The following is a 27,379-nucleotide window of genomic DNA, read 5'->3' on the forward strand; positions in this document are numbered from 1 at the left end:
ATTATTTCTCTTTCGCATATTTGTGGCTTTGTCACAATTCCAACTTAATAGCAACAAAAATGATTATTTCTTATAATTGTGACTATTTATTATGATTGCATTTTATTTTTTCACAATTATGACTTTGTATCTCACAATTTCACTTTATAGCTCTCAATTGTAACTATTTCTTATTATTATGACTTTATATCTTACCATTGCAACTTCATTTCCAAAAATTGTGCCTTTATATCTCACAATTGTTACTATTTATCATAATTGTCCGTGATTGCGATTTTATATTTCATAGTTACGACTTTCATATAATTGTTTTATATTTTATAAGAATATTTTTAATTTACTTTTTGTAAAATATTTTTTAAATCATTTTAAAACAATCAAATAATATATCAAATGATTCATAACTATTCCTGTTTTCCATTTCATAATTACTAGATAAGAATTTCCCTCACCAAGAACAATGTCTAAAATCAGTTTGTATCTCAAATTTTTGTTACTTAGTAGAATGTCTAAAGCGGACCATCAAAATAATGTAACTTCGTAAACCATGAAAAGTTTAAAATTCAAAACTTTTGACCTAAAAAATGGATTAGTAAATCCTGAGATTCATGTTAACTAGGATAATAAAGAAATGCTGTAGAAGTATTCTTCATTGTTAGTTTGTAGTTAACTAATGGTAACAAATGTAATCTTTTTGTTAAGCGTTACCAATATATTAAGTGTTTAATTACTTTTTAGATCAGTTTTCAACCAATAACATTCGTATATAATAAGAGTACTGTTATCAATCATGATTTATAAACGCTGAGTCATTTGAGATGAAGAACAGTTCCTTCTCCTTTTTAAAGTTGTCCGCCAGAATTTTCACATCCCCAGAAGTCTTTTAAATTCCTATAAACCAGTGTAATGGCATAAATGGCTGTCAAGTGATGAAAATGTATCTTTCTAATCATGCCAACACATTGACGAACAACAACACACTCCGTCGAATGGAATCCCACATTCTTGTGGAGCTTTCACTTTTCTTTTTCTCATCTCGTTTTCCTCTCAGCTGAGTAAGTGGGTGACGTTAACGTGACACGATGCTTCTCTTTTCATCACTGCAGGGTGCTGCTCAAACCAAAAAGTCTGACATTAAGACTTATTAGGTTATTAAGTGCCTGATATGGCACACCCAGGTATGGGAAAACCACCAAAGTCAATCCAAACCGCGCTGGGGGTACAAGCTGCTTCAGAGAGGGCAGTGTAGTGGAGGGCATCCGTATGAGCATGTCAGGTTTGTGATGAACTGTTTTGAGGAATTTTACCTCATCACGTGCTGGTAACTTGAACATTTAGATAGCGGCAATTGAGTGTGCGTGAGCAGAGCCAATTGCATGTGATACGCAAGGACAGGTCGCGAGTCGTGACATTCTGTGCCACAACAAAGCAATGAAAGCACCACTGTAAACGCACATGCTTTTGTTTACACACAAACACACACTTTAACAAGCTACAAATAAGTTTTCTCTGCTCAAAATTGTTTTACTGTTCTCATCTGTAGATGTTGACGAACTTTTTCATTCATTTAAGATTAGTTAGATAGTATTCTTTTTTGGACATTTATGTCATTTATATTTTATAGATGCATGTTTGGACATGTTGCATGTCAAGAGAATGAATAGAAATTAAATCATTATTGAAGTATTTGGTTTTTTTTTGTTTATTTATGTTTATTTGGCCAATATATAAAATTCCATTACTTAAGTAGCCAAATTTTCTAAATGTTATATAAAAATGAGATAAATTTCCATATCAAGACTGTGACTATGGCTGGTTTCCAGTCTAAGATGCTTTAGAAAGACTGTTAGCTGAAAATATGAAGCGTAAAATGACCCATTATTATAACACGCGCAACACCAATGATACAATTATGCGAATCAAATTAACCAGATTGAATTTACTTTGACAAATGTAGCATAACATTGACACATTATATATGTTTTTCATTATACACCTCGTTTGGTAATGCGCTTTTTCACTACAGATTAATTTGATGCAATAGGACAGACTTTAAAGCATCTAAAGTTGTTCCTTGAAGTTTGCATATATTTGCACTTCCTCCAAAATAATACACTTTATATGGCAGGACAAACCAGCGTATAAGCAATAGCTCAATCTCACTACAGATTAACCGTTTCATGATCTAGTATACAAAACATTAAATGCTCAACTGACTTACCTGACCGTACCAGTTATATTCCAACATTTTGATTTTATGGGTGGTATCGCTCTCAAAAGCCAAACTGTCGCTCTCTATGGCACAACAATATCATGCATTTACTTGTGTAGACTCATCTACAGGTCCCACGAAGCCCTCGACACACACCCCAAGCCCGTTTAGCACTCCTAAGCTTACGACCTGTTGATAATGAACCTGAACCCATTATTTTGAGTCAATGAATTGAAAGAAATGGGGCAAGGAATGAAAGCCACAGGGCCAATTACTGATGTTCTTTGATGTAGTATTCTCCCTCACTCACTCAAATGGATCTGCACATTTTGTCTTCATCCTCTGTTTTTCATTAATTATTTTGCTTGGGGTCAAAGTTCGACTGGCTAATTGTGCAGACGGTTCAGCTTTGAGAATGGCAGCGATTCTCCAAAAGCTGACACTCTCTCTAGCTGTGCTCAGCCACCTTGCATTATGCCAATTAATCCAATTCTTTGAATTTTTTTTTTTTAATTTTCCTTTCTTTCTTTCTTGTTCAGCCTCTCTTTCTATCCCTTCTTTTGTAATTCATCATCTTAAAAGAGTTGGGGGGTCTTGGACTGGTTGGGAGATTGTTAGGTCAACTAGAGTAACTAATAATTGCGACACATGGAGAGCTTTATTTTACAAACTGTATTCCAACCCATAACCTACTGAGACTGTGTGTGCATGGGTGCATGTGTGTGTGTGCAGAATGTATGTATGAGGTTTTTTTTTTAAATCTTTTGTCCAGCACTATGAAACACAAAATATTACTAAATATGCGTGGCAAAAATTGGTGTTTGGGGTCGACATTGTAATGCCTACCGTATTAATTTGCCTACATTTAATATTTCTTATTATTGATATATTTTGTCAATTTACTTGTCTATTATATTCACAATATTATATTGAATATTGAATACACTGGTACTGAAAACTAAAAATCTAACTGAATTTTTTTAGATGTTTTTTACAAAAGTCAACATTTTAAAACAATCAAATCAAATAAGACGCATAAAAAGTAATATAACTACTGTTTCCTAACTTTTTTTCCAGTTTTCCATTCATAAATACTGGATAATGATTAAACTCCAGAACATACATATATATATAAATATACAAATACATATACATTATATATATATATACATTTTTTTTTTAAAGCAGTACAGAAGTAGAACATGTTTATTTATTCATTGTTAACCTGGAAATCAAAATTTTAAATATGCACGATATCTGCAGGTTTGCATGGGAGCCCTGCATCATCTCAGGGAAATTTACAAGAATCAAAAAAATGAATTTCTTAGCACCAGTACAATTAGATATTCTCACACCTTTCCTCATAAAGAGCACAGGAATAATTTGATTAAGTATATACTTTAGTAAAAGTGTTCTTTATGTGGAAAAGGTTTATTTTTAAAATCAGTTTTGTGGTCCAAACATTCAAATCGCTGGCCAATAACAATAAACGGCTTTTCACACTATGCTTGACCCTGGGTTGGCGTGCTTTTTAAATCTGGGTTAAAGGGTAAGTTCGGCGTTTTACAAGTAAAGCCCTGTTTTAAGATCGTTTCTGATTAAATCGAACGGTTAAGATTAAAATTTGGACACATGCTGCTGTCCCGAGAATTTTAGGTTTTAGGAAACCTATAGAATGGTTTCATAGGTGCATTAGAACAATCATTCATATAAACGCGTTAAACTTTAGTTTTCAAAGACGTGAAACTCACCGAGTAGTCTGGGGTGTTCACTGAATATGCTCACGCAAAAATCGCTGCAAAAGATGCTTTCCAACAGAGGTTTTACCATTCGTTGTAGAACTGTGGACCTATTTTTCCAACGTCTCACAAACGGACATTCTTCCAAAAACTACGATAAAACCTGTTGGAAAGCATCTTTTGGAGCGATTTTTGTGTGAGCATATCAGTGAACACCCCAGACCACTCAGTGAGTTTCACGTCTTTGTAAACTAAAGTTTAATGCGTTTATATGAATGATTGTTCCAAGGCACCTATGAAACCATTGTATAGGTGGGGGGGTGCTAACACAAAAACCTAAAATTCTCGGGACAGCAGCATGTGTCCAAATTTTAATCTTAAAGAGTTAGTTCACCCAAAAATGAAAATTATGTCATTAATGACTCACCCTCATGTCGTTCCAAGCCCGTAAGACCTCTGTTCATCTTCGGAACACAGTTTAAAATATTTTAGATTTAGTCCGAGAGTTTTCTGTCCCTCCGTTGAAAATCTATGTACGGTATACTGTCCTTGTCCAGAAAGGCAATTAAGACATCATCAAAGTAGTCCATGTGACCTCAGTGGGTTAGTTAGAATTATTTGAAGCATCGAAAATACATTTTGTTTCAAAAATAACAAAAACGACGACTTTATTCAGCATTGTATTCTCTTCTGGTTCTGTTTTCAATCCGCGTTCACGAGGCCAGTGACGCTGCTGACGTAAGACGCTGGTGACGTGTTATCTGGTGCGTCCGTGTATTCGGGTTCAAATAAATATTAGGGGTGCGCCGATCCGATACTCAGTATCGGTATTGCTCGATACTAGCAATATTTGCCGGATCGGGTATCCCTCCGCTGCGGCTTTCAGTCATTCTCAGCACTCAAACAGCGCGTCGCGCTCGGGTAAAACAGTCAACACCATGAAACTCTCTCCAAGATGAGTCAATGTTCCTATTATTATACTGTAGATCTGTAGATAAAGGTCTATGGTTTGCATAAAAGGACTTTAACGTGCTGGAGTTTCACATGTTACTTTCAACCGGGTGTCTGTTAGATCACAACACAACTCCTCAGTGATCACAACACTGGAGTAGAGAGCGATATAATTGCTCTTCACGCGCACATTAACTGAAATTTAAAACTGTTAAAAGGCTCAAACTAATGAATAAATAAAGAAATATATGTATATCTTACTTTTGTGGTTTGAACTTTTCAATGTGACGCGCTGCGCGCCGTGACTCCATGTTGCACGGGATGCGCAAAAGGTTTCGTGCCGCTCTGAATTGGAGCCTTTCATATTACCATACTTTTGCGCAATGGCAGTTTATTGATAGCCTTAGTTGTTCTGTCCAATCTATGTATCATATGTTGCTGCTTCATTAAAAAGTTGCGCTTAAAATTTTAAAGTAAATGTATTTTAATTATATAGTATATATTGTCTTTATTGTTTTACAAAGTAAGGAAAATAATGTTTAAGTCAAGCTTTGATGCCTTTAACAAAAGAATAATCCCAGTCTCTTCCCCACAGTGAGGCACACAGATACAGTTTATTAGGTAATTTGGCACTGTTTTTTTAAGTATTATTTTAGTATTGGATCGGATCGGTATCGGCCAATACTGAGTCCCAGGTATCGGAATCGGTATCGGAGGCAAAAAAAGCGGATCGTGCCACCCCTAATAAATATGTCTGGTTAAAAAAAAATGCAAGTCTTCCCTTGTGTCGAAATCCTTAGACATGTTTGCAAAGATTGTTTTGTTTACAGCGTACTTCTCCCTCAGACTGTAAACGAAGCTCGGGCGCACCAGATAACACGTCAGCTCGTCTTACGTCAGTGGCCTCGTGAACGCGGATTGACAACAGAACCGGAAGAGAATACAATGCTGAATAAAGTCGTCATTTTTGTTATTTTTGGAAAAAAATGTATTTGCGATGCTTCAAAAAATTCTAACTAACCCCCTGAGGTCACATGGACTACTTTGATGATGTCTTTATTGCCTTTCTGGACAAGGACCGTATACCGTACATACATTTTCAATGGAGGGACAAAAAGCTCTCGGACTGAATCTAAAATATCTTAAACTGTGTTCCGAAGATGAACGGAGGTCTTACGGGCTTGGAACGACATGAGGGTGAGTCATTAATGACATAATTTTCATTTTTGGGTGAACTAACCCTTTAACCGTTCGATTTCATCAGAAACGATCTTAAAACAGGGCTTTACTTGTAAAACGCCGAAATTACCCTTTAAGGCCACTTTTTTAAACAGCATCTAAGCCATGTTTCACAATTGTAATTTTGAAAGGTGCTTAGCCAGGGAAGTAAATGTGCAAAATGGAACAAGATAAACTAGGATTTCGTTAGCTCAGGGATAAAACGTCCCCACGAGAAAGCACAATAAAAGAGCTGCATATTCATTTATAAAATAGTTCATTCTGATTTATGTCGTAGGATAAAGTCTTTTAGCATAGCCCTGCAACTATCTCACAGTGTGAGCCAGTTGATGACTTATATTAGAAGGCATTCTCACTTATTATTGCTGTAAAGTCGTCTTTCATCCCTCCATGAAATGGGATAGTTCCCGCTTACTGTTTTAGTTTACGTGTATGGCATCTTTTAATACCGATCAGTACATCCTAGTTTCTCTCATCTTACATATGACCTTTTCAAGTTAGATGTAAGCAAACAGATTTACTAAAATAAAAAGCCTGTTGGGGAATAGAACCTGTGGGGAAACCCACTCATTGATTCCACAGAGGATTTAAGAAACAAAAGATATATTATTCTAGAGATTAACTTTCCAGAATGGGACGGCTAGAGTAATCTGAATGAGATTAGGAAATGCTAATGACATTTTCCCTCTGATCTTGATTGCCCTTAATGGCTAATACTTGCCAATTCCTGCTTTTATTTATTTTCAGTTTAGTCCAGTCCCTCACAAGGGACTCGTGCACCCTGACTGGAGAGGAACTCCTGTGTCCTTTTCAGTTATTTTGTCCAAAAGACGCCAGCGAGTAATCAGTGTGGCTGAGCAGTGATTCTGAGATGTCGGCCTGAGGGTTTAGCGAGGGCCCCTGGTGATACACCACATTAAGGGCCATAGTGGCCCTGTTTGATACATGGTTCCCCATCAAACGCAGAAATGGACTCACACTAATCAGAGGCCAGAGGTCAGTTGGGACAGACAGATAATATCTTTGTAGACAAGAAGAGTCTAGTTCTCCTGCCTTTTACCATTTAATCAATACGATCAAAGCAATTCTACGTAGTGGAAAATCACATGCAAGATCTGTCACTTCACAAAAGACAACTGTGACACTGTTTCATAACCTTCCATAAATTAATCATCAGGTTCGTGTTTGTACTTTCATAACATTATAAGAGTTGATAATTATCATATTTACTTTTTATTGTTATTAAACTATTAAATGTATTATTATTACAATAATGATACTAAAAGTTTTATTATTATTATTTTTATTAAAGCAATAATAATAATAATTAAACTGATAGTCTTTTTTTACGCACTCAAGTGCAGTCTTTTTTCTCCTGTAAAGCTCCTATAAATGTAATAATAAAAAAATAATATATATATTTTTTATTCTTATTTTTTAACAATCTTGTAAGTGTCTGAAAAACAGAAATTGCTCCACAAAAGCCCATTTCTAAAATCAGTGTGAGATTTTCCTCACTGTGAATGCCAGAATATCATATCATATATCTGTAATCTGAACCAAAATAATTATTAAAAAGCTATTTATACATCAAATTTGTTGCATGTGCTTTCTAATTTAAATAATATTTATTACAGTTTTTTTCTGTAGCACAGTACAGTAGAGCTTGAAATGTGATCTGAATGTTTTTGTCAGATTCACCCATTAAGAAATGTTCTTCTGCTCACTTCTGTGCTCAATCAGATGAGCGCAGCAGAGTGGATGTACAGATTCTGCAGTTTTATTATACTGTCAGATTGTATTAAAAAGTAGTAGTAAAACCTTTACTGCTTGTAATAATCCCTGTACACCTAAATAGACCCCCTCCCTCCTAACGTCCCCTGTCTAGCCCTCTGGCCAGATCAGGCCTCACAGGTGCCCTGGGGCACAACTCTCTGCCCCGCTCAAGGCTAAAAGCTCACACTAGCATATATTCCATGCATTGAACCTTTTTCCTTTGAATGCTATTAGTGGCTGAACATGGTTTAACTGAAAAAGACTGCCGACTTCACTCAATTAGGCCTAATAGGATTACAGGGCTGGTATGGGCTGGGCGGTTTAAATAAGACAGGAATTTTGGCAGACACCTGCAACATGTACTGCATTAACCTTATAAAGGAGAGTATGCTGGCTTGTTAATGGGGATTGCACATGCAGAACTTCAGCTGCCATCTTTGTTGAGGCAAGAATCAAGGTTGTGATGAAAGGACTGTTCACTTGTTTCAGGCCTATTCAGGACATTTGGTATTCGGGCATTTTATGTGCGCCAAAACACGTGTGTATCATCAGAACAATATGCAAATTAATAAGATTTAAATTTATTTTATATGATTATGTAATCATTATACATTTAAGATTATGTATTTAATTATTATCTATAATACGATATAAACAGATTCTACAGATTCTTTTGACCTTTTGAATTACTTTAGACAGATAAACAGGTTCCCATCCCACATTTTTTTTTTTTTTTACACACAATATATGGAACTTAAAAGGTATTAACAGGGAACAATCCTGTCGGATCAAAGAGACACGGAAGGACCAATCAACATCGCCAAACAGCAGGGCTGTAAAAGTCCCTGGAAATGCTGTACTTGATCAAGAGTACTTCTGATCAGAGTCAGTTGTTTTATAGAAAGGGAGAACAGTAAGAAGTCACTCCACTGTCCTGGAAAAACCCATCTTATGTTGCAATTGACGACAGGCCGTTTGTCTTAATCAGAGCTGCTAATACGGTTTCCTCTCACTTTGCTGATTCACATTGATTGGGTGCAAGTCAATTTTGATGTTCATGTTCCCCATCCTTTCTTCCTCATTTGCTTTTATTCAATTTTTCTATCCTTCCACCCATCTTTCATTCTTTTTAGCCATCTCTTTTTTTGTCCTGGACGATTGAGTTGAGATAAATGCCACTGTTTCTCTAGATTGGCGCTCCACCCACCCTGCTTTGGCAATGCTTGTTCATTGAAAATAGTGAGTGAGAATCAGTTATATTATCATGTAAAACTATCATGCAAATATATAAATATACAATTGTCAAGGTGGCTACTTTTTTTGTGGGGTAAACATCTACTTAAAATGGCACATGCACACATTGAATAAGCTGACGCAACACAAGCTAACCCTGCAATCAAATTTAGGTCTATTTAAACTGAAGTTGGGACAGATCATTTCTTGCATAAGCTCAGTGCACCCATCTCAGTGTCCGGCGTATGGATGTACATCCGAGAGAAATGACCAGTAAATTTTAATTCAGGGGGCGTTTACACAATACCGTTTTCAACAAGGTTACAATAATATCATTAATTTAAAAAAATTAATTAATTTTTGTTTCATGCCAACTTTAAACCATTTATGATATTTCCACAATCAAAGACAACAGTTTAAGCCATTTAAAGGGCATTCATGTTCAGTATCATCAGAGTAAGATTGTGTATGCAACGCTTTCACAATTCTGTTAGCATTCAAGACTGTATTTAGCATATCCGCTCCGTCAAGAGCATTTTAATTGTGCAGTCCAAGGTATGGACTTTTATGCACACCTGCGCCAGTGTACGCTACAACTGTCTATCCCCATTAGACGTCTCTTGACCTGCCCTCCCTCCTGCCAGTCCAGTGGGCCGCAGGATGTCAGACTGAGTTTGGGTCTGAGCCAGACGGGGTGGGTGGTCTTCCTCGCAGTCTGCTTTGGTCTTATTAGTCAGCCGGGATCCCCACCATCTCCGTCTTCCCATAACCCGTCTTCCCATAACCCCTTGGCTCTACCCGGACTCCCTCATAGACAAAGTTATAGATCTGTCTTCTAGAGTGAAAGTGTGTGTGTACGCCTGCCGTAGCCTCAAGGGACAGCACGCTTCTAAGAGATCAGCCTCTTTCCTCCAAACACAGGTAGTGCTGCGGTGTTTGAAATACACAGATCCACACCAAAACACAGACGCGCACACACACTTTAACACATGAAAGGCCTCTTGTGGACCAGAGCAAACACAAGGCAGCTTTGATGTGCTCCAGCCTCTTCTATTCCCTTTCGCACACCCTAAAACTGACTGTCTGAAAACCTGATTTCCATCTCTCTCCTTCTGACAGGTATTAAAAGTGCAGATCAAGTGAATGTTTTTCTTCTGTCTGGCCAATTTAAGCAGATTATTGAAAGACAAATGATCACAAAACACAAATGAGATGTGTATGTTTACTATTATTGTTATTAGATTTCCCCATATTTATATATATATATATATATATATATATATATATATATATATATATATATATATATATATATATATATCCCATTTATAGTACATCTGGGTTCATTTTATAATTAAAGCGCCGAATATTGTGTAGACAATACAGTAAAACAATGGCCATGTCTCTTTTCAAATAAAATATAATAGTTTTTAAGTGTCATATATACACACATATGTGTGGGGTTCAGGTATATACCCTTCAGGTTCAGGTGTACATAACACATCATATGTATATGGAAAGTCCCCAACAAATTTTATTTAAAAATGAATATGTAAATATTCTATTTTATTATGCATGTATGTATAGACATATTGATACGTACCCCACACACACACATACGCGTAAGTTGTATGGATTGATATATTGAAATTTCTAAGGTTATCAAATCTAGGCACAGTTTTAGTAAATGTTATCTATTTATTAATCAATCTGAGTTAAATCTTTCTCTGTATTTTGCTCTCTTATATAACATATATTTACATTTAGCCATTTAAATTTCTCTCCTAAGCTATTCAAAAGCACCTCTAAGCAAGATTATTTTTTTTCAAAGGATTAAGAAAATGCCTAAGAACGAAAAAGAATGAATGATATATGGCAACCCACAACCCAGTTCAGGAACTTTTACTTTTTACAGTCAAAATAAACACTTGTCGAATGTGACTATTGTGATTACAGTGTTCTGTCAGCACATAGTGTGGAATTACGCTCCGAAACAAAACCGCCTGCAAATCCACAGAATCGGAATTCCAGACAAATGAGTCCTGGGACACAAAGGCTGTTTGGGTGGTTTCTGGCTCAAATGTGCGGACATAGGCATGCGTCTATAATCACATTATGGGGTTAAGTATCAATGTGGCAGAAACGAGAAAAAAGCCTCTGATTTTGTACAATGCAATTCGCACACATTCATTTATACTAATTAAATCTTACGAATTTTTCCTGGCATCTAAGAATTGTTTTCTTAAGACTTTAAACTGCAATATTTAATTTTCTTTTGTTTTACTTTCTGAAGCACACTGAATGTGACCCTGTCATTGTCCATTTCTTTGAAATATATTCATATACATTTTAATTCATACTTACACCTAAAATTAATCAGTCTTATTTTAATTTAATAAAATGATCTAATGAAAACAGTAGTAGAATAATTTACTAATAGTGACATTCACAGACATGCAGACAGACTAACACTTTCTTTCTCTCTCTTTTTTAGATCATGAGTGAGTTTTTGCCCCCTCCACACCAAGGGGTAATTTTAATTTGTGTTATGATGCATGTAACTAAATTAAAACCAGCTCTGATACGGCCAGCACTCGTGAGTGTGCTAATGACCACCAGTCGCTAAAATAAAGATTGACTTAGTCAACACAAAGTCAGACTTGATCCTATAAATGTTGTGAATGCATTTAACTCACTGTTCCACTTAATGATTAATATCGGTTAAGATATGTTTTCCATGAAGACATACTTGCCACCGCAAAAAGTAAAACGCACTGCATTGCATTCGATTTCATTCAATGCTATGTAATATTCTGTTTTTCACAGTTAAATGCCATGAAGCAAAAACTAAACGTGTCAGAGATTTTGCATACCTTCCATTGGGTCCAAGGATTGGTTGAGGGCTGATAGCTGTGGTAGGGGCCCGGGTTCGGGTTGGTGTGGTAGGAGTAGGGACAGGTGGAGAACGAGGGACCCGGGGCCCACTGGTTCTGCTGGCTTTCTACATTAGTTGCAGGGGCCACTTGAACACCAGGGAATGACTGGAACATTGCTGGATTCCTAATGCTGCACGCTGAAAACACAACGCGAGAGATGAGAGAGCTGTGAAATGTGATCTCACTGTATCTACAGAGTTTGTTTACTTTTATGTAGTGTATCATTTTGGAAATTAACATGTATAATTCATATTTAGCCATTTTTAAAACATTTTGTTTTGATTTGCAACTTGAATAAATCTGTCTGACGTGTGAAGTCAGAATCAGTAAAAGCCTTCAAATGAATTCACTAAGCCTGTTGAGTGGACTGTCCCTAGGGTCAATTTGAAATCTTATTTGAGGGATGTTTTCTTTTAGCCTGTGATCCGATTTTGCAATGCGTCTTTGTTTAGACTCACGTCAATGTTGCAGGAGGTGACTGAAACGGAGCTGAAATAATAAGAGGCAGCATGCCGCATATAGTTCAGCTGTCACACACAATCAGTGATTTTAGTGTAAAAGGCTAATTGCCTGTTTCAGTGTTATCTACTTTAAAGTTGTATTTCCCATCAGAAAATGAATGAAAATACTTAAAAAAAATTATGTATTCAAGGTTTTATATGAATAATTAACATGTTATCATACTGTTAAGTGTTCTATCTATCTATCTATCTATCTATCTATCTATCTATCTATCTGTCATCTGCATATATATATATATATATATATATATATATATATATATATATTGGGCAAGCAGGACGAGGCCGAGGGACGTGAGAACGGCGCGAGGCCGGTGGCGAGAGTGATAATGAACGTCACCTGTGAGACGGAACGGGTCTCGCATCTCTCACGGAGGAGAGGAAGCATAAAAGGAGGAGCGACGACGCTGAAGATCGAGAGAGGAAAAGGCCTGATTTTATGTTGTGTTTTGTTTCGGTTTACTCGTCTGTCTGTCATGTCTACTCATCTTGTCTGTCTGTCTATCTATAGATATATCAATCTGTCTGTCTGTACACTCATCTATCTATAGATATATTGATTTATGTCTGTTTATCTGTCTTTCCACTCATCTTTCTACTTATGTCTACTCATTTTGTCTATCTATCTATCTATCTATCTACTCGTCTGTCTGTCCACTCATCCATCCATCCATCCATCCATATGTATCTCTACTCATCTGTCTGTCTACTCATATATCTATCTTAGAGTCTGTCTTAGTCTCTCACTCTGATGTAGCTACACTTCAAAAGCTACAGCTGATTCATGTTTGACCACACTGCATATGCAAGGAATGTTTCTTCCTTATCGTATGACTTTTCTACATCTTTTAATTTCAGATATCTGATATGTTACAATAGTATCTATCTATACATCATGCGATGTAGAATTATGCAGCATGAGGATCTGATTCTATCAGAGAGAGATCAGTGAGACAGTGACGCCTCACACAATCAGAGGGGCCACGCTGAGAGCCAGACAGCACTGTGAAAGGAAAGAGCTCCATAATGGAGGAGCAGGAGGTTGAGCACAACGTAATTGGCAAGTCTTCCTCCTTTTTTTGCCCACACCTCTCTACTTCCATGCATGGTGCAAGTGATTTTAAATTGCCTTCTTTCTCTCTATATTCGCTCATTATTTCTCTCTTCCTGTCAGCATTGCAGAACAGTAGAATATGCGATCCTAGACACCAGTCAGATTCAGACATGGACCGAAATGCTGCTAAAAAATGTTTCTGTCCATCTGTCAGCATTACAGGGACAGAGCTGCTTTTAGCTTCCTTTACTTGAGACAATCGTCCCTGTCTGCACTTCACTTGGGTCAGTGTTCACACTGGGCCCCTATTTGTGTGTGAGCCTCTCCATTATGAGGAGAGTAAGTATTTCTCCCAAACAACAGGAGCATTTTATAGAGCTAATGCTATAATGAGGGAAGGTAATGATACCAAACCAGGGCTTTTTGTTTCAGGCTTCCAACTCTGTAGCAATGACACTATTTGACACATTCAGAGGTCAGAAATCCCAAGCCATTTTTTCATTTACTACAATTTACCGAACAGTAAAACACTATATTTGGCATTCATCGGGATGCAAGGGACATGCTGGCAAACAGGTTGTTGTGCAAAACTGCAACCTGCTGCATTTGGCATTCTTAACATATCGTTCATATGTAGATTTACATTTTTTTTATTAATTGGTGTTGCTTGCTAAAGTAATTGCTCATTCTGCTTGAACTTCTCATACAAATCATGTGAGCTATTATTTTTCTAAATTATCTTTTTTGGAGTTAGGAGCTATTGCGGTCTTGTAGAAAATAAAACAAAATAAAAATAAAATATGCATTAAAGAAAATACTCAAGCCACCTGAGACCTTAATTTGACTTGTAAGCTCGTGAGCAACCACCCAGCAACTGCAAAAAACATTCAGGACATATCAGTGTCATATCATGCAGACAAGTTTTGCATAAGCAAATGCCTCAAAAAACTCAAAAAAGTTATTGATGATGAACATGGCTTTTCCCTGTTAGTGTCATTGATTTGCAAAGGGGTCATTTTTGGATGTCACCAGGGTGAAGATGAGGTCAACGAGACACTGGTGAGCTTTAACTGGTGATTTACAGTGTATAGTAAAACCCTTCAGGCTTATGGGTCATTGGCAAGCTGGTTGTGTAGGTGGAGACAATAAAGTATAGGCTATACTTCGATATTGTAGCCTCAGGTGAAATGCATATCAGCAGGAGTATAAATCCTGCCCTGCTCTCATTAAAAGTCTAGAGGAAGCATTTCAATGTGTATATGTGAATATATGTTATATAAAATGTGTGAGAGAGATTTGAGAGGATGTGTCTCAGTCTGATGAGCTCTCCTTTCCCCCTGAGCTTCATTAAAAAGCTTTCCCTCAGAAACGGCCCTGTGTGGCGCTTTGCCCCTTCACCAGCTCTGGGCTGAGAGACAAAACTTAGTTTCCCCTCTCTCTCTCTCCCTCCTCATTCTTTCTCATGTCGTCTCACAGGTCCTCAAAAGGCTTTGTTACAGGATTTTCAAGTTGAAGCACCTATTTATTTGCTCTTTTCAAGGCTAATTCTTGGTTTTCTGCTCTCGCTGGCTCACCTCGGATGCCGAACTGCCAGTGCTCAGGCCCTGAGTCACTGAGTCTGGATAATGGACAGAGTTAAGCCGGGTTCACACTGTACGATTTTGACGTCTGAGACAAATTTTTTGAAAAGCCTAAAAGATTCCTCTGATACTAGGCTAAAATCTATAGTCTTTGATTGCTAGTTTGACAGCCGATTAATGACTATTGCGATCAAATGTTAATTCTGCCAGTGTCCGAAGTCCTGTAGTGTGGCTTGTCCAACGACAACCATTAAATCAAAAAGCTAATAGGAGTGCAGAACCTGATGTCGCAATTATTGCAGCGACAACATTAACGCTAGAGATTGTTTTTCGTTGCTAGCCACCATTTCAATCTCGATTTAATGCAGCTCACCGTCACCGAACGCGCCATGGACTAATGTAAAACTCTGACGAGTCTTCTTTCGTGCATCTGTTTTTAGCATGTCTTGACTGCATGCTGTGCATCTGACATTAATGACAACTGAGATCCTAGAGTGTGAAATGGCTTATATTGAGCATGATTTCACCAAGTACAACAGCTTTGTTGATCCTGGAACAATATTTCAATCAGCCAATCAGATTTGAGGGACAAATTGACAGTTTATGTCAAGTTTTGGCTTCACCAATAATTTCCTGCTGATTTTAGGGATAACTTATGGGTAGGGTTAGGTTTAGGTTTTCGGACAGGAATGTTGTTCCAGTATCAACAAAATATGTTGAGTATGCAGTAAATTTTATTACATGTCTTAATATATTGGATAAAATATTAAACTCAGTTTTCTATGATGGAACACATTATATAGTTTTTATTCATCAAAGGTGTTTTTTTTTGCCAACTCCTAACATTTTAAATACTTTTTTAAAGGAAATATTCCCGTTTTTGTTTTGTTTTTTACTATACATTTATTTTGTATTGTCCTTTCTCTAATGAAAATGATTATTTTTTTTAATATAGTTTTACTTTTTTATATATTTATAATGGGGGATCAAGGTTTGACTGTTTAGGATAGTCCAATAGGCAACATATAAATTGCAAATATTTTTACAATATAGATTGCACTTTATTTTACAGTACATGCACTTTCAATGTACTTACAGTATACTTACCCACAAAAGTACTGAGTAGCATAAGGTAACTACATGATTTAAAGGGATAGTTCACCTAAAAATGAAAATTATGTCAGTATTTACTCACCCTCATGTTGCTCCAACCCCGTAAGACCTTCGTTCATCTTTGGAACACAAATTAAGATATTTTTGATTAAATCTGAGAGCTGGATCACTCCTCCATAGGCTTCTTAAGGGATTGAAACTTGCCAGCCCCGAAAAGTTATTAAAGACATCGTTAAAATAGTCCAAGTGACTACAGTGGCTCAGTTTTAAGTTTATCAAGCGACGAGAATACTTTTTGTTTCGCAAAAACAAACAAAAATAACGACTTTATTTCAACTATTCATTTCCATCTCTGAGGGCCTCGAGTCAGTTCACGTAGTGTGATTGCGTAGAGCTACGTCACACTTAGGCTCACTATTGGCCGACGCTGGTCATGTGTGTGATGCGTGTGACGTATAACAACAGAAGCTTACAATATTATACTAGTGAACTGAGGCGAGGTGAACTGACTTTTTTTGCGCACAAAAAGTATTCTCGTCACTTGATAAACTTAAGATTGAGCCACTGTAGTAACTTGGACTATTTTGACAATGTCTTTAATAACTTTCTGGAGAACAAGTGTCAATCCCGCTCTCAGATTTAATCAAAAATATCTTAATTTGTGTTCCAAAGATGAGCGAAGGTCTTATGGGGTTGGAACAACATGAGGGTGAATAATTACTGACTGAATTTTAATTTTTGGGTGAACTATCCCTTTAAGGTTTATGGATAGGTACAGGGTTAGTACATAGTTATTACCCAGTTAGTGTCATTACTACAATAAGTGCATACCATCTTCATGCGAAACAGGGCTCTAAAATAAAGTGCTACCACAATACTTATTACAAACATTAAATTATAGTAAATGATACAGAACCTTATTTTATTTACTTTTATTGCATTAGCATGGCATGCAAGTTCCTACAGTGCTTCCTCTGGTGTCTTTCTATCGGCTTTTCTAAGGAGTTCACTTACAAGGCCGAGGATTTAGAAGGCCACAGTGAGTTTATTTGTTTTGGTGATTTCTGTCATGTTTGGTGTAATCTGGCAGCTGTAATAGAGCCTGTCTGGACAGAGAAACTGTTCACTCTCAATCTCAGTCGTCTGTCTCTGTTGTGATCCTGTTAGGAATACCCACTGAGCTGGCATTCCCCACACCTGATGACCCCAGAAAAGAGTTATGCACTTTTTACTCACACTCAGGTTCTCTATATCAGTGAGGACATCTCATAGAGGCAATGGATTTTGTATGTAATGTCACTTTTTTTTGTGGGTGGGTCCCCAAGATTTATGGAATAGTGATGTACGTGCCATTAAAGAGGACCTGTTATGCTTTTTTATAATTTCAACTTCTTTAGTGTGTAATGTTTCTGTATAAGCATGAAAAAGGTCTGCAAAGTTAAAGCACCAAGTCCATACCAAAGGGAGTTTTATCAGTTGCACACCGTGAAATTCTTTGATTTATAGTCTTGAGTTTTCTTCCAGGAACGTATACGTCACAAAATTCCTCATTTAAATAATCCCAAGACACGTGCAAAATAAAGCGGCGAGGCCTGGTTGAGTTAGTTAGTAGAGTGTTGAAACTGACGATTATGGTAAGAGCGGGACATTTCTCAAACACGCTCTAAGTGGTTGACCAATCACAACACACTGCTGTGTGCTGTGCAGCCGACCAATCAGAGCACAGTGTGCTTTTCGTAAGGAGGGGCTTCACGGAGACAGGAACTAAACAGCGTTACTGACAGACTGGGACGAGAGGAGCTGCAACTGTCACATATGAGAAAAATAACGTTTTTTTTTTTTTTACTACATTTGAACATGAAATCCTATTCTAGAAGACCTTAAAAACAAAATCAAAATTTTTTAAAAGGGCATAATATTTTAAAGTAAATTACATATTACATACATTTTCTGTAACGTTATGAATGTTATCGCACACAGTTCAGATGCAAAAAATTTTTGCAGCTTTTCCCCAAATAGACCAGACAGGGAAATAGAGGCTTGTTTTTGTGTCTGTCTAGCCAGCGCTCCACTTGAGTCGGTCTCTTCTCAGACATGGAGCCTCAGTCAAACCCAAGAGCCACAGGCCGGGAAGAGCAAACATTCAATGTCATCTCTGATTGGCCAAGGTTGAGCAGCGCCTCACCTTCCCATGAACCCCTCCGCTGTAACTGATTGGACGAGATGAGCCGAGCCTCACTTGTGTCTGAACCCTGGCTTGTGCGAGACGCCGGTTGTGTGATGTGAGCTGCTCTGCGGGCCTCGTAGACGCTGTTGGGAGACAGACTCCGGGTGGGTGGTCTCGGTCATGAGGGCTCTCCAACCATCGCTTGCAGTGGAGAGCTCCTTCATCACCACGCCGTCATGATAGCACTACTCATAAGAGCACCACAACCACCACTCCTCAACATGGCAATTCAGACTTCCTCCCTGTCATTAAGCAATATGAAGTGTGGAATGTGAATTCCAAGATATTCGATTCCTGCCCTTTATGAACTTATCTGGATTCGGGGAAGTTATTACACTTGAATGTTGTGTAGAGGAACCCAGTGTACTACAGCTTTAACTGCAGTTCCTTTGATGCTCACAAGAGGTCACTCTGTAGCCGGCACAGAACTCTGCCTTGATGACTTGAAGTCTGGTAGTTTGCTTAACTGTTCTGCATAATAAGTTTTTCTTTTGCTTATACAGTAAAACTCAATCTATTAGGCAGACATCTTCAACATTATGCAATTTTCTAAAAGGACTAATTTCTTTAACAGCTTTTTTCATTACCATTTCTTTAACAATTTATCACAGTAGGATTTCAAGATCATATTTTGAATAAATCAATAAAATGTGAAGATGATGATGATAGTGTGTGTGAGAGTGTATATATATATTGTGTATTATTATTAAACATTAATTAGTTTAATTACATTATCATTTAATTATTTAGTATAATCTAAAAGGAAAATGTATCAGTTAAACATTTAACATTTCAATTCCTTTAAGAGGGATGTTATGATCATGTATATAGAATAAATCATTAATTCATAATATAAGATATAATAAAATATATGGACAATATATAAAAAATAAACATCAAATTGTGTATATATATATATATATGTATGTTTTGTATATTTGACCGCTTTGTACGCCATTTGAAGTAAAAGTTTAAACTAAATCTAAAAATCTGATTTTGTTTAAATAATTTGAGGTTTGTACAATTAAATTAATAATGTAAATAATAAAGGAAATTTAATAAATGTAAAAAATGTTTTTAAAAAAATGTGAAGTGTCAACATGCAGAAACTATCACTGTTATAATTGTTGCACTGCTGTTAACATTGATGTCATGAGAACTTGGTTTTCATTTGCATACTTCAGATGCATGTCATCCTGCATCTGTCCACACCTCTCTTTTCTAATGTCTCAATGGTGATCTTGTGACCTTTCAGAGGCGAGTGGGCGATCGACGGATATTGAGCATTGCCGCCGTGTGAATCAGAGGTGAACACGACACGCTGGTCTTCAGCACACTGCCCTACTTCCTCTGAACACAGACACACACGACACTGTCTCTCTCTTGCACACATCCCTCTGTAAAATGCACACGTCCCTCATCAGCCTTGCGACATTTTTTTAAGTTGTTTGAGGTCATATCATACTTTCTTTTTTTATATAATTTTATCCCCATTTTTTCCCCTTAAGGTCCACTTATGTTTTTAGTCAATTTAGTGTTCGTTATTAATTTAGTTTTTGGCATTTTCTGACCCTTGATGCAAGTTCATTCTACAAATGTGTATTATGTAACAGTACCGGAAATCTTATTAACAAACTTTGGTCAATCTTTAATTATTGCCCTTCAGAAGGATTATGCAGAAATGAGATAAGCTTGTTTTTAAAAATAATTTGAGAATATTATGTGTTCTGAATGTGTGGTTTCATAGTACATCAAACTCTTTAACTCTTCAAAAGATCAAAACAAATGAAATTTCTCATGGATTGACCACTTGAAAGATTTCATTTCTCCTTTCATGCCGTTTATGCCTAGCATTCATGCTAACTGTCCCTCTGTAGGATGCATTTGTGATATCTATTATTATTATTATTATACATTAATTATAATTAGTTAAATTATTATAATCTAAAAGTAAAACTTACCAGTAAATATCATATATCAATATATATATATATATATATATACCCTGTTTTGTCAATAAAATTACTTTTTATTATTATTTATTGTGGGTAAAAGAATCTGTTAATTTCATGACATTCAGATTTATATTTAGCAAATAAATAGCTTCCTATGATGTCATGACAAAATCTATATAACTGAACTAGGGTGCAAACTCTCTTTTAATATAAAAAAATAATAGTAAACTAAATGTGACAAAAAGAATGTACATTGTCAAAGATGTTTTTAAGGAACAGTATGGGATGTGGATGTATTTTAGGGTTCAGCTGGACGTAAAGGTACAGGAATTATGGCGTTCAGTCCATCTCCGTCTCCTACACTGTAAGCTTTTTCCTCATTTCTTTCCTCACACCTCGTCTCTGCTGATTTTTTTTCTCCTTATCCATCATCTCATGAAATGTTAGATATCTTTCCCTCTCTATTTTCACCTTTAGTGTCTCAGATCACCTCTGCGTGTCACCTGATCAACACCTGCGCATCTCCTGCTCTCAAAGTCTCACTCATTCTCTCTCCATATAAATGCCATTAATCTTGCTCATCTTCCTCGGTTTCCTTTTGTGTTCTTTTCTTTCTGGCCATTTCAAGTAAGACTCTGCCTCGCGTCTGTGGTCTCATGAGAGATTCCCATATGGTGTTGTTTCAGATGCTCAGCATTAATATACCCACCGACTGCCCAGAACTTCTGCTTTGTTATATCTCCTCTCTGTCATGCAACATTATGTAATGTTGCCCATCTTTCATTCTTTTTAGCCATGTCTTTTTTTTCCTGGACGATTGAGTTGAGATAAATGCCACCGTACAAATGTTGTGCCTGATGGTACAACAGGGCTCAAAATGGGAACATTTGGCAAAGTTTATGAAGATGTTTTATTATTTGCATTATTATTTTACAATTATTATTTTTCTGTATTTTTTAATTTTTGTATTATTATATTCTGCTGTCAGCTTGTAATAGGGCTTAACTTTTCTTCTGGTGTAAAGATATATTTATTATCATCCTTAATAAAGAAATAATTATATTTATTATCATCCTTATTATTATTATTTTATTATCTTTACATCAGAAGAAAAGTTAAGCCCTATTACAGCAGAATATAATAACGAATAAAAAAATTAAGAAAAAATAATAATAAAACACCAGAATAAAATTAAATATTAATAAAGAAATAATTATAAAAGAATAATATTTTATTATTTTATTCTGGTGTTTTTATTTTTATTTTTATTTTTTTATTAGTTATTATATTCTGCTGCAGGATAAAGAACAACAGATTTTGCTGCTGTTCTACGATGACTATTGTTTCAGAAACAAGTAAGAGCAGGATATAACCGGGCCGAATGAATTTCTGGTATGAAAATATACTGTATGAATATACACACACGATCATTTTTATTTTATTATTTTATTCTGGTGTAGGGTACAATAGGGGCTAAAGAAAATAAATGTTTTGGGGGGTCCCAAATGTTTATTTACTTTATTTGTATTAAATATTGGAGCAACATAATTTATGAAAGAACAAATTATAAAAAGTTTGTTTGGATAAAAAAATATATTTAAAAATAAAAGCATCAAGGGGGTTTTTGACCCCACAGCACCCTGAACAAAACTAAAAACCATCAGTCTTTAATATTTAAATAAATATTATGATTCGCAATAGCATAAATGTCCAACATTTAAAATCACTAAATGTGTGATCAGATCGTCTCAAGCTCAAATGATGGCAATTTCGCAGTGCATAATGAAAAAGCTGTTTACTTTTGGATGTGTTCAGCCCATTTCCCTCTAATGTGTTATTTGTTATTCACTCACTCTTACAGGGGCAATGGTCTTGAACAACATCACTTTAAAAGGTAAATATAAATCAGTGTGCTTTTTTGCAGAGTCATATCTCATGTCATGATTGTGACAGTCGCTCATGTGCTCGATTCAAACGCCCACCCGCCCCCATAGAAGTGGCACCCATTAAAGTGAGTGCAAAACAAACCACATCCTCCACAAACAAGAAATGGGTGCAAAAATCCCATGATAGATGGAATTTCCTGTATGTAAAACAATATATGTGACAAGACTCGAATAGAGGAAGTTTAATTGAAGAATGTTTTTATAGGTTTTCTTTTTTGCCATGTCACTTTCTAGCTGTAGACGCTACGTTCTATAAACAGAATGCGAGTCCTGGAAATGCATTACTCAAGAGCAGATGCACCAGATTTATGAAAACAAAACCCCTCCCAAAAGATCTCTGTTTAACATAAATACATCTGGCAGACCCTTCTATCCAAATCAACTCTCAATACATTATTAACATTGTATAAGTTCATGCATTCCCCGTTTCTAGCGCCAGTCGAGCTACAAGAACAAAAGCATATGCCTAATGCATAAAAGTAAATGTTTTATGAACAGATATTTTAGTTCCTTTCTGAGTTCATAATGTAAGAAAATATATAAGTTATGGCAACATGCTTTTATATTAACTAATATCTTTTAAAAAAAGACTTGTACAGCCAATTTGATTATACCTAAAAATGTAATGCAACAACTGAACTTAAGCTATTAATTTGAAATAGATGGATGTTTCTTTACAGAGTACTATAAACTGATTTTAGTAAACACTATTTATACTCAGAGAGAGACTGAGACACTTTTCCTTATGAATTAACATTAGAATTACAGTGAACATCTTCACAATGTATTCAAGAATAAAATGCGGAGGTTTAGCAATACTAACTGAAATTTTGGAAATTTCTATATTGTTGCTAAGCAGTTTTTTTTTTTATTTGTCTGTTGTTCTAAGATGACTATTGTGTCAGAAACAAATAAGTGAATTAATAAGTGCATTATCCAGATCTGTAAATTTATATTTTAATGATCACTTTCTTAAGACCACTAAATTACAGTGATGCTCAGTATAGCTCTGATCTCTCATTACATGTAATATGCTCAAGCATCCCTGGTTACTGGACACAAACTTCTGTGTAATATTTCTGTATCATAAGCACGTTACAGAAGAAGCCGACTATTAATAGTTAATGTGTGTGTGTGTGTGTGGCAGATTAAATTCAATGAAAAATATAAGTTACCTGTGATTGTCGGCTGCAGGCGTTTCTTCTATGAAGTCAGCGGTTGCTCTCTTGTTATAACAGTTGGCCAGCAAGTTCAGCAGGACTTGGTCTGATATAAATCTTTATCTATTTCCTCTTTTTCTTCGCCCATGGAACCGGGTGCAAATGGGAAGTCTCTTTTACAAACATATTGATCCTAGAAAGTGAGATGTTAATCATTTTTATGTATAATAACCTTAAGAAAAAAAAAGTCAGTGTAAGTGTGTGTGTGTTGGTGTGTGTGTTGGTGTGTGTGTTGGTGTGTGTGTTGGTGTGTCTGTCAGAGATGGTGTGTGTCTGTGAGAGATGGTGTGAGAGATGGTGTGTGTCTGTGAGAGATGGTGTGTGTCTGTGAGAGATGGTGTGTGTCTGTGAGAGATGGTGTGTGTCTGTGAGAGATGGTGTGTGTCTGTGAGAGATGGTGTGTGTCTGTGAGAGATGGTGTGTGTCTGTGAGAGATGGTGTGTGTCTGTGAGAGATGGTGTGTGTCTGTGAGAGATGGTGTGTGTCTGTGAGAGATGGTGAGTGTCTGTGAGAGATGGTGAGTGTCTGTGAGAGATGGTGAGTGTGTGAGATGGTGAGTGTGTGAGATGGTGTGTGTGTGAGATGGTGTGTGTGTGAGATGGTGTGTGTGTGTGAGATGGTGTGTGTGTGTGAGATGGTGTGTGTGTGAGATGGTGTGTGTGTGAGATGGTGTGTGTGTGAGATGGTGTGTGTGTGAGATGGTGTGTGTGTGAGATGGTGTGTGTGTGTGTGTGTGTGTGTGTGTGTGTGTGTGTGTGTGTGTGTGTGTGTGAGATGGTGTGTGTGTGTGTGTGTGTGTGAGATGGTGTGTGTGTGAGATGGTGTGTGTGTGAGATGGTGTGTGTGTGTGTGTGAGATGGTGTGTTTGTGTGTGTGTGTGTGAGATGGTGTGTGTGTGTGTGTGTGTGAGATGGTGTGTGTGTGTGTGTGTGTGTGAGATGGTGTGTGTGTGTGTGTGTGTGTGTGTGTGTGTGAGATGGTGTGTGTGTGTGTGTGAGATGGTGTGTGTGTGTGTGTGAGATGGTGTGTGTGTGTGTGTGTGTGTGAGATGGTGTGTGTGTGTGTGTGTGTGAGATGGTGTGTGTGTGAGATGGTGTGTGTAAGATGGTGTGTGTGAGATGGTGTGTGTGTGAGATGGTGTGTGTGAGGTGTGTGTGTGTGTGTGTGTGTGAGATGGTGTGTGTGAGGTGTGTGTGTGTGTGTGTGTGTGTGTGTGAGTTGGTGTGTGTGTGTGTGTGTGAGATGGTGTGTGTGAGGTGTGTGTGTGTGTGTGTGTGTGAGATGGTGTGTGTGTGTGTGTGTGTGTGAGATGGTGTGTGTGAGGTGTGTGAGTGTGTGTGTGTGTGTGAGTGTGAGATGGTGTGTGTGTGTGTGTGTGTGAGATGGTGTGTGTGTGTGTGTGTGTGTGTGTGTGAGATGGTGTGTGTGTGTGTGTGTGTGTGTGTGTGTGTGTGTGTGTGTGTGAGATGGTGTGTGTGTGTGTGTGTGTGTGTGAGATGGTGTGTGTGAGATGGTGTGTGTGTGTGTGTGTGTGTGTGTGTGTGTGTGAGATGGTGTGTGTGTGTGTGTGATGGTGTGTGTGTGTGAGATGGTGTGTGTGTGTGAGATGGTGTGTGTGTGTGTGTGTGAGATGGTGTGTGTGTGTGTGTGTGATGGTGTGTGTGTGTGTGTGTGTGATGGTGTGTGTGTGTGAGATGGTGTGTGTGTGTGAGATGGTGTGTGTGTGTGTGTGTGAGATGGTGTGTGTGTGTGTGTGTGTGTGTGTGAGATGGTGTGTGTGTGTGAGATGGTGTGTGTGTGTGTGAGATGGTGTGTGTGTGTGTGTGTGTGAGATGGTGTGTGTGTGTGTGTGTGATGGTGTGTGTGTGTGTGTGTGTGATGGTGTGTGTGTGTGAGATGGTGTGTGTGTGTGAGATGGTGTGTGTGTGTGTGTGTGAGATGGTGTGTGTGTGTGTGTGTGTGTGTGTGAGATGGTGTGTGTGAGATGGTGTGTGTGTGTGTGTGTGTGAGATGGTGTGTGTGAGATGGTGTGTGTGTGTGTGTGTGTGTGTGTGTGTGTGAGATGGTGTGTGTGAGGTGTGTGTGTGTGTGTGTGTGTGTGTGAGATGGTGTGTGTGAGGTGTGAGTTGGTGTGTGTGTGAGATGGTGTGTGTGTGTGTGTGTGTGTGTGTGTGTGTGTGTGTGTGTGATGGTGTGTGAGATGGTGTGTGTGTGAGATGGTGTGTGTGTGTGTGTGTGTGTGTGTGAGATGGTGTGTGTGAGTGTGAGAGATGGTGTGTGTGAGTGTGAGAGATGGTGTGTGTGAGTGTGAGAGATGGTGTGTGTGTGTGTGAGAGATGGTGTGTGTGTGTGTGTGTGTGTGTGTGTGTGTGTGTGTGTGTGTGTGTGTGTGTGTGTGTGAGAGATGGTGTGTGTGTGTGTGTGTGTGTGTGTGAGATGGTGTGTGTGTGTGTGTGTGTGAGATGGTGTGTGTGTGTGTGTGTGTGTGTGTGTGTGAGATGGTGTGTGTGTGTGTGTGTGTGTGTGTGTGTGTGTGTGTGTGTGTGTGTGTGTGAGATGGTGTGTGTGTGTGTGTGAGATGGTGTGTGTGTGTGAGATGGTGTGTGTGAGATGGTGTGTGTGTGTGTGTGTGTGTGTGTGTGATGGTGTGTGTGATGGTGTGTGTGTGTGAGATGGTGTGTGTGTGTGTGTGTGAGATGGTGTGTGTGTGTGTGTGTGAGATGGTGTGTGTGTGTGAGATGGTGTGTGTGTGTGTGTGTGAGATGGTGTGTGTGTGTGTGTGTGTGTGTGTGTGTGTGTGTGTGTGTGTGTGAGATGGTGTGTGTGTGTGTGTGTGTGTGTGAGATGGTGTGTGTGTGTGTGTGTGTGTGTGTGTGTGTGTGAGAGATGGTGTGTGTGTGTGTGTGTGTGAGAGTGAGATGGTGTGTGTGTGTGTGTGAGAGTGAGATGGTGTGTGTGTGTGTGTGTGTGAGATGGTGTGTGTGAGATGGTGTGTGTGTGTGTGTGAGATGGTGTGTGTGTGTGTGTGAGATGGTGTGTGTGTGTGTGTGTGTGTGAGATGGTGTGTGTGTGTGTGTGTGTGAGATGGTGTGTGTGTGTGTGTGTGTGTGTGTGTGTGTGAGATGGTGTGTGTGTGTGTGTGTGTGTGTGTGTGTGTGTGTGAGATGGTGTGTGTGTGTGTGTGTGAGAGTGAGATGGTGTGTGTGTGTGTGTGAGAGTGAGATGTGTGTGTGTGTGTGTGTGTGTGTGTGTGTGTGTGTGTGTGTGTGTGTGTGTGAGAGTGAGATGGTGTGTGTGTGTGTGTGTGAGATGGTGTGTGTGAGGTGTGTGTGTGTGTGTGTGTGTGTGAGATGGTGTGTGTGAGGTGTGTGTGTGTGTGTGAGATGGTGTGTGTGAGGTGTGAGTTGGTGTGTGAGTTGGTGTGTGTGTGTGTGTGAGATGGTGTGTGTGTGTGTGTGTGTGTGTGAGATGGTGTGTGTGTGTGTGTGTGTGTGTGTGTGTGTGTGTGTGTGTGTGTGTGTGTGTGATGGTGTGTGAGATGGTGTGTGTGTGAGATGGTGTGTGTGTGTGTGAGATGGTGTGTGTGAGTGTGAGAGATGGTGTGTGTGAGTGTGAGAGATGGTGTGTGTGAGTGTGAGAGATGGTGTGTGTGAGTGTGAGAGATGGTGTGTGTGTGT

General features: G+C 37.9%; 1 protein-coding gene across 3 annotated transcripts in view; it reads right to left on the reverse strand.

Moving 5' to 3' along the window:
* The window catches only part of tfec (transcription factor EC), a 62,865-nt gene that overhangs the window by 24,752 nt on the left and 10,734 nt on the right, over positions 1–27,379 (reverse strand). For all 3 annotated transcript variants that reach the window (XM_077235042.1, XM_077235043.1, XM_077235044.1), the window contains 2 exons: positions 23,658–23,835; positions 12,024–12,223 (listed from right to left, as the gene is read on the reverse strand). In XM_077235042.1, coding sequence (XP_077091157.1) covers positions 12,024–12,200 — 177 coding nt within the window. In that variant the 5' untranslated portion in view covers positions 12,201–12,223; positions 23,658–23,835. The remainder of the gene's footprint in view (positions 1–12,023; positions 12,224–23,657; positions 23,836–27,379) is intronic.

This window comes from Siphateles boraxobius, unplaced genomic scaffold, assembly GCF_051911475.1.
Source record: "Siphateles boraxobius isolate OS27281-9 unplaced genomic scaffold, OSU_SipBor_1 19, whole genome shotgun sequence".
Taxonomy (NCBI): Eukaryota; Metazoa; Chordata; class Actinopteri; order Cypriniformes; family Leuciscidae; genus Siphateles; species Siphateles boraxobius.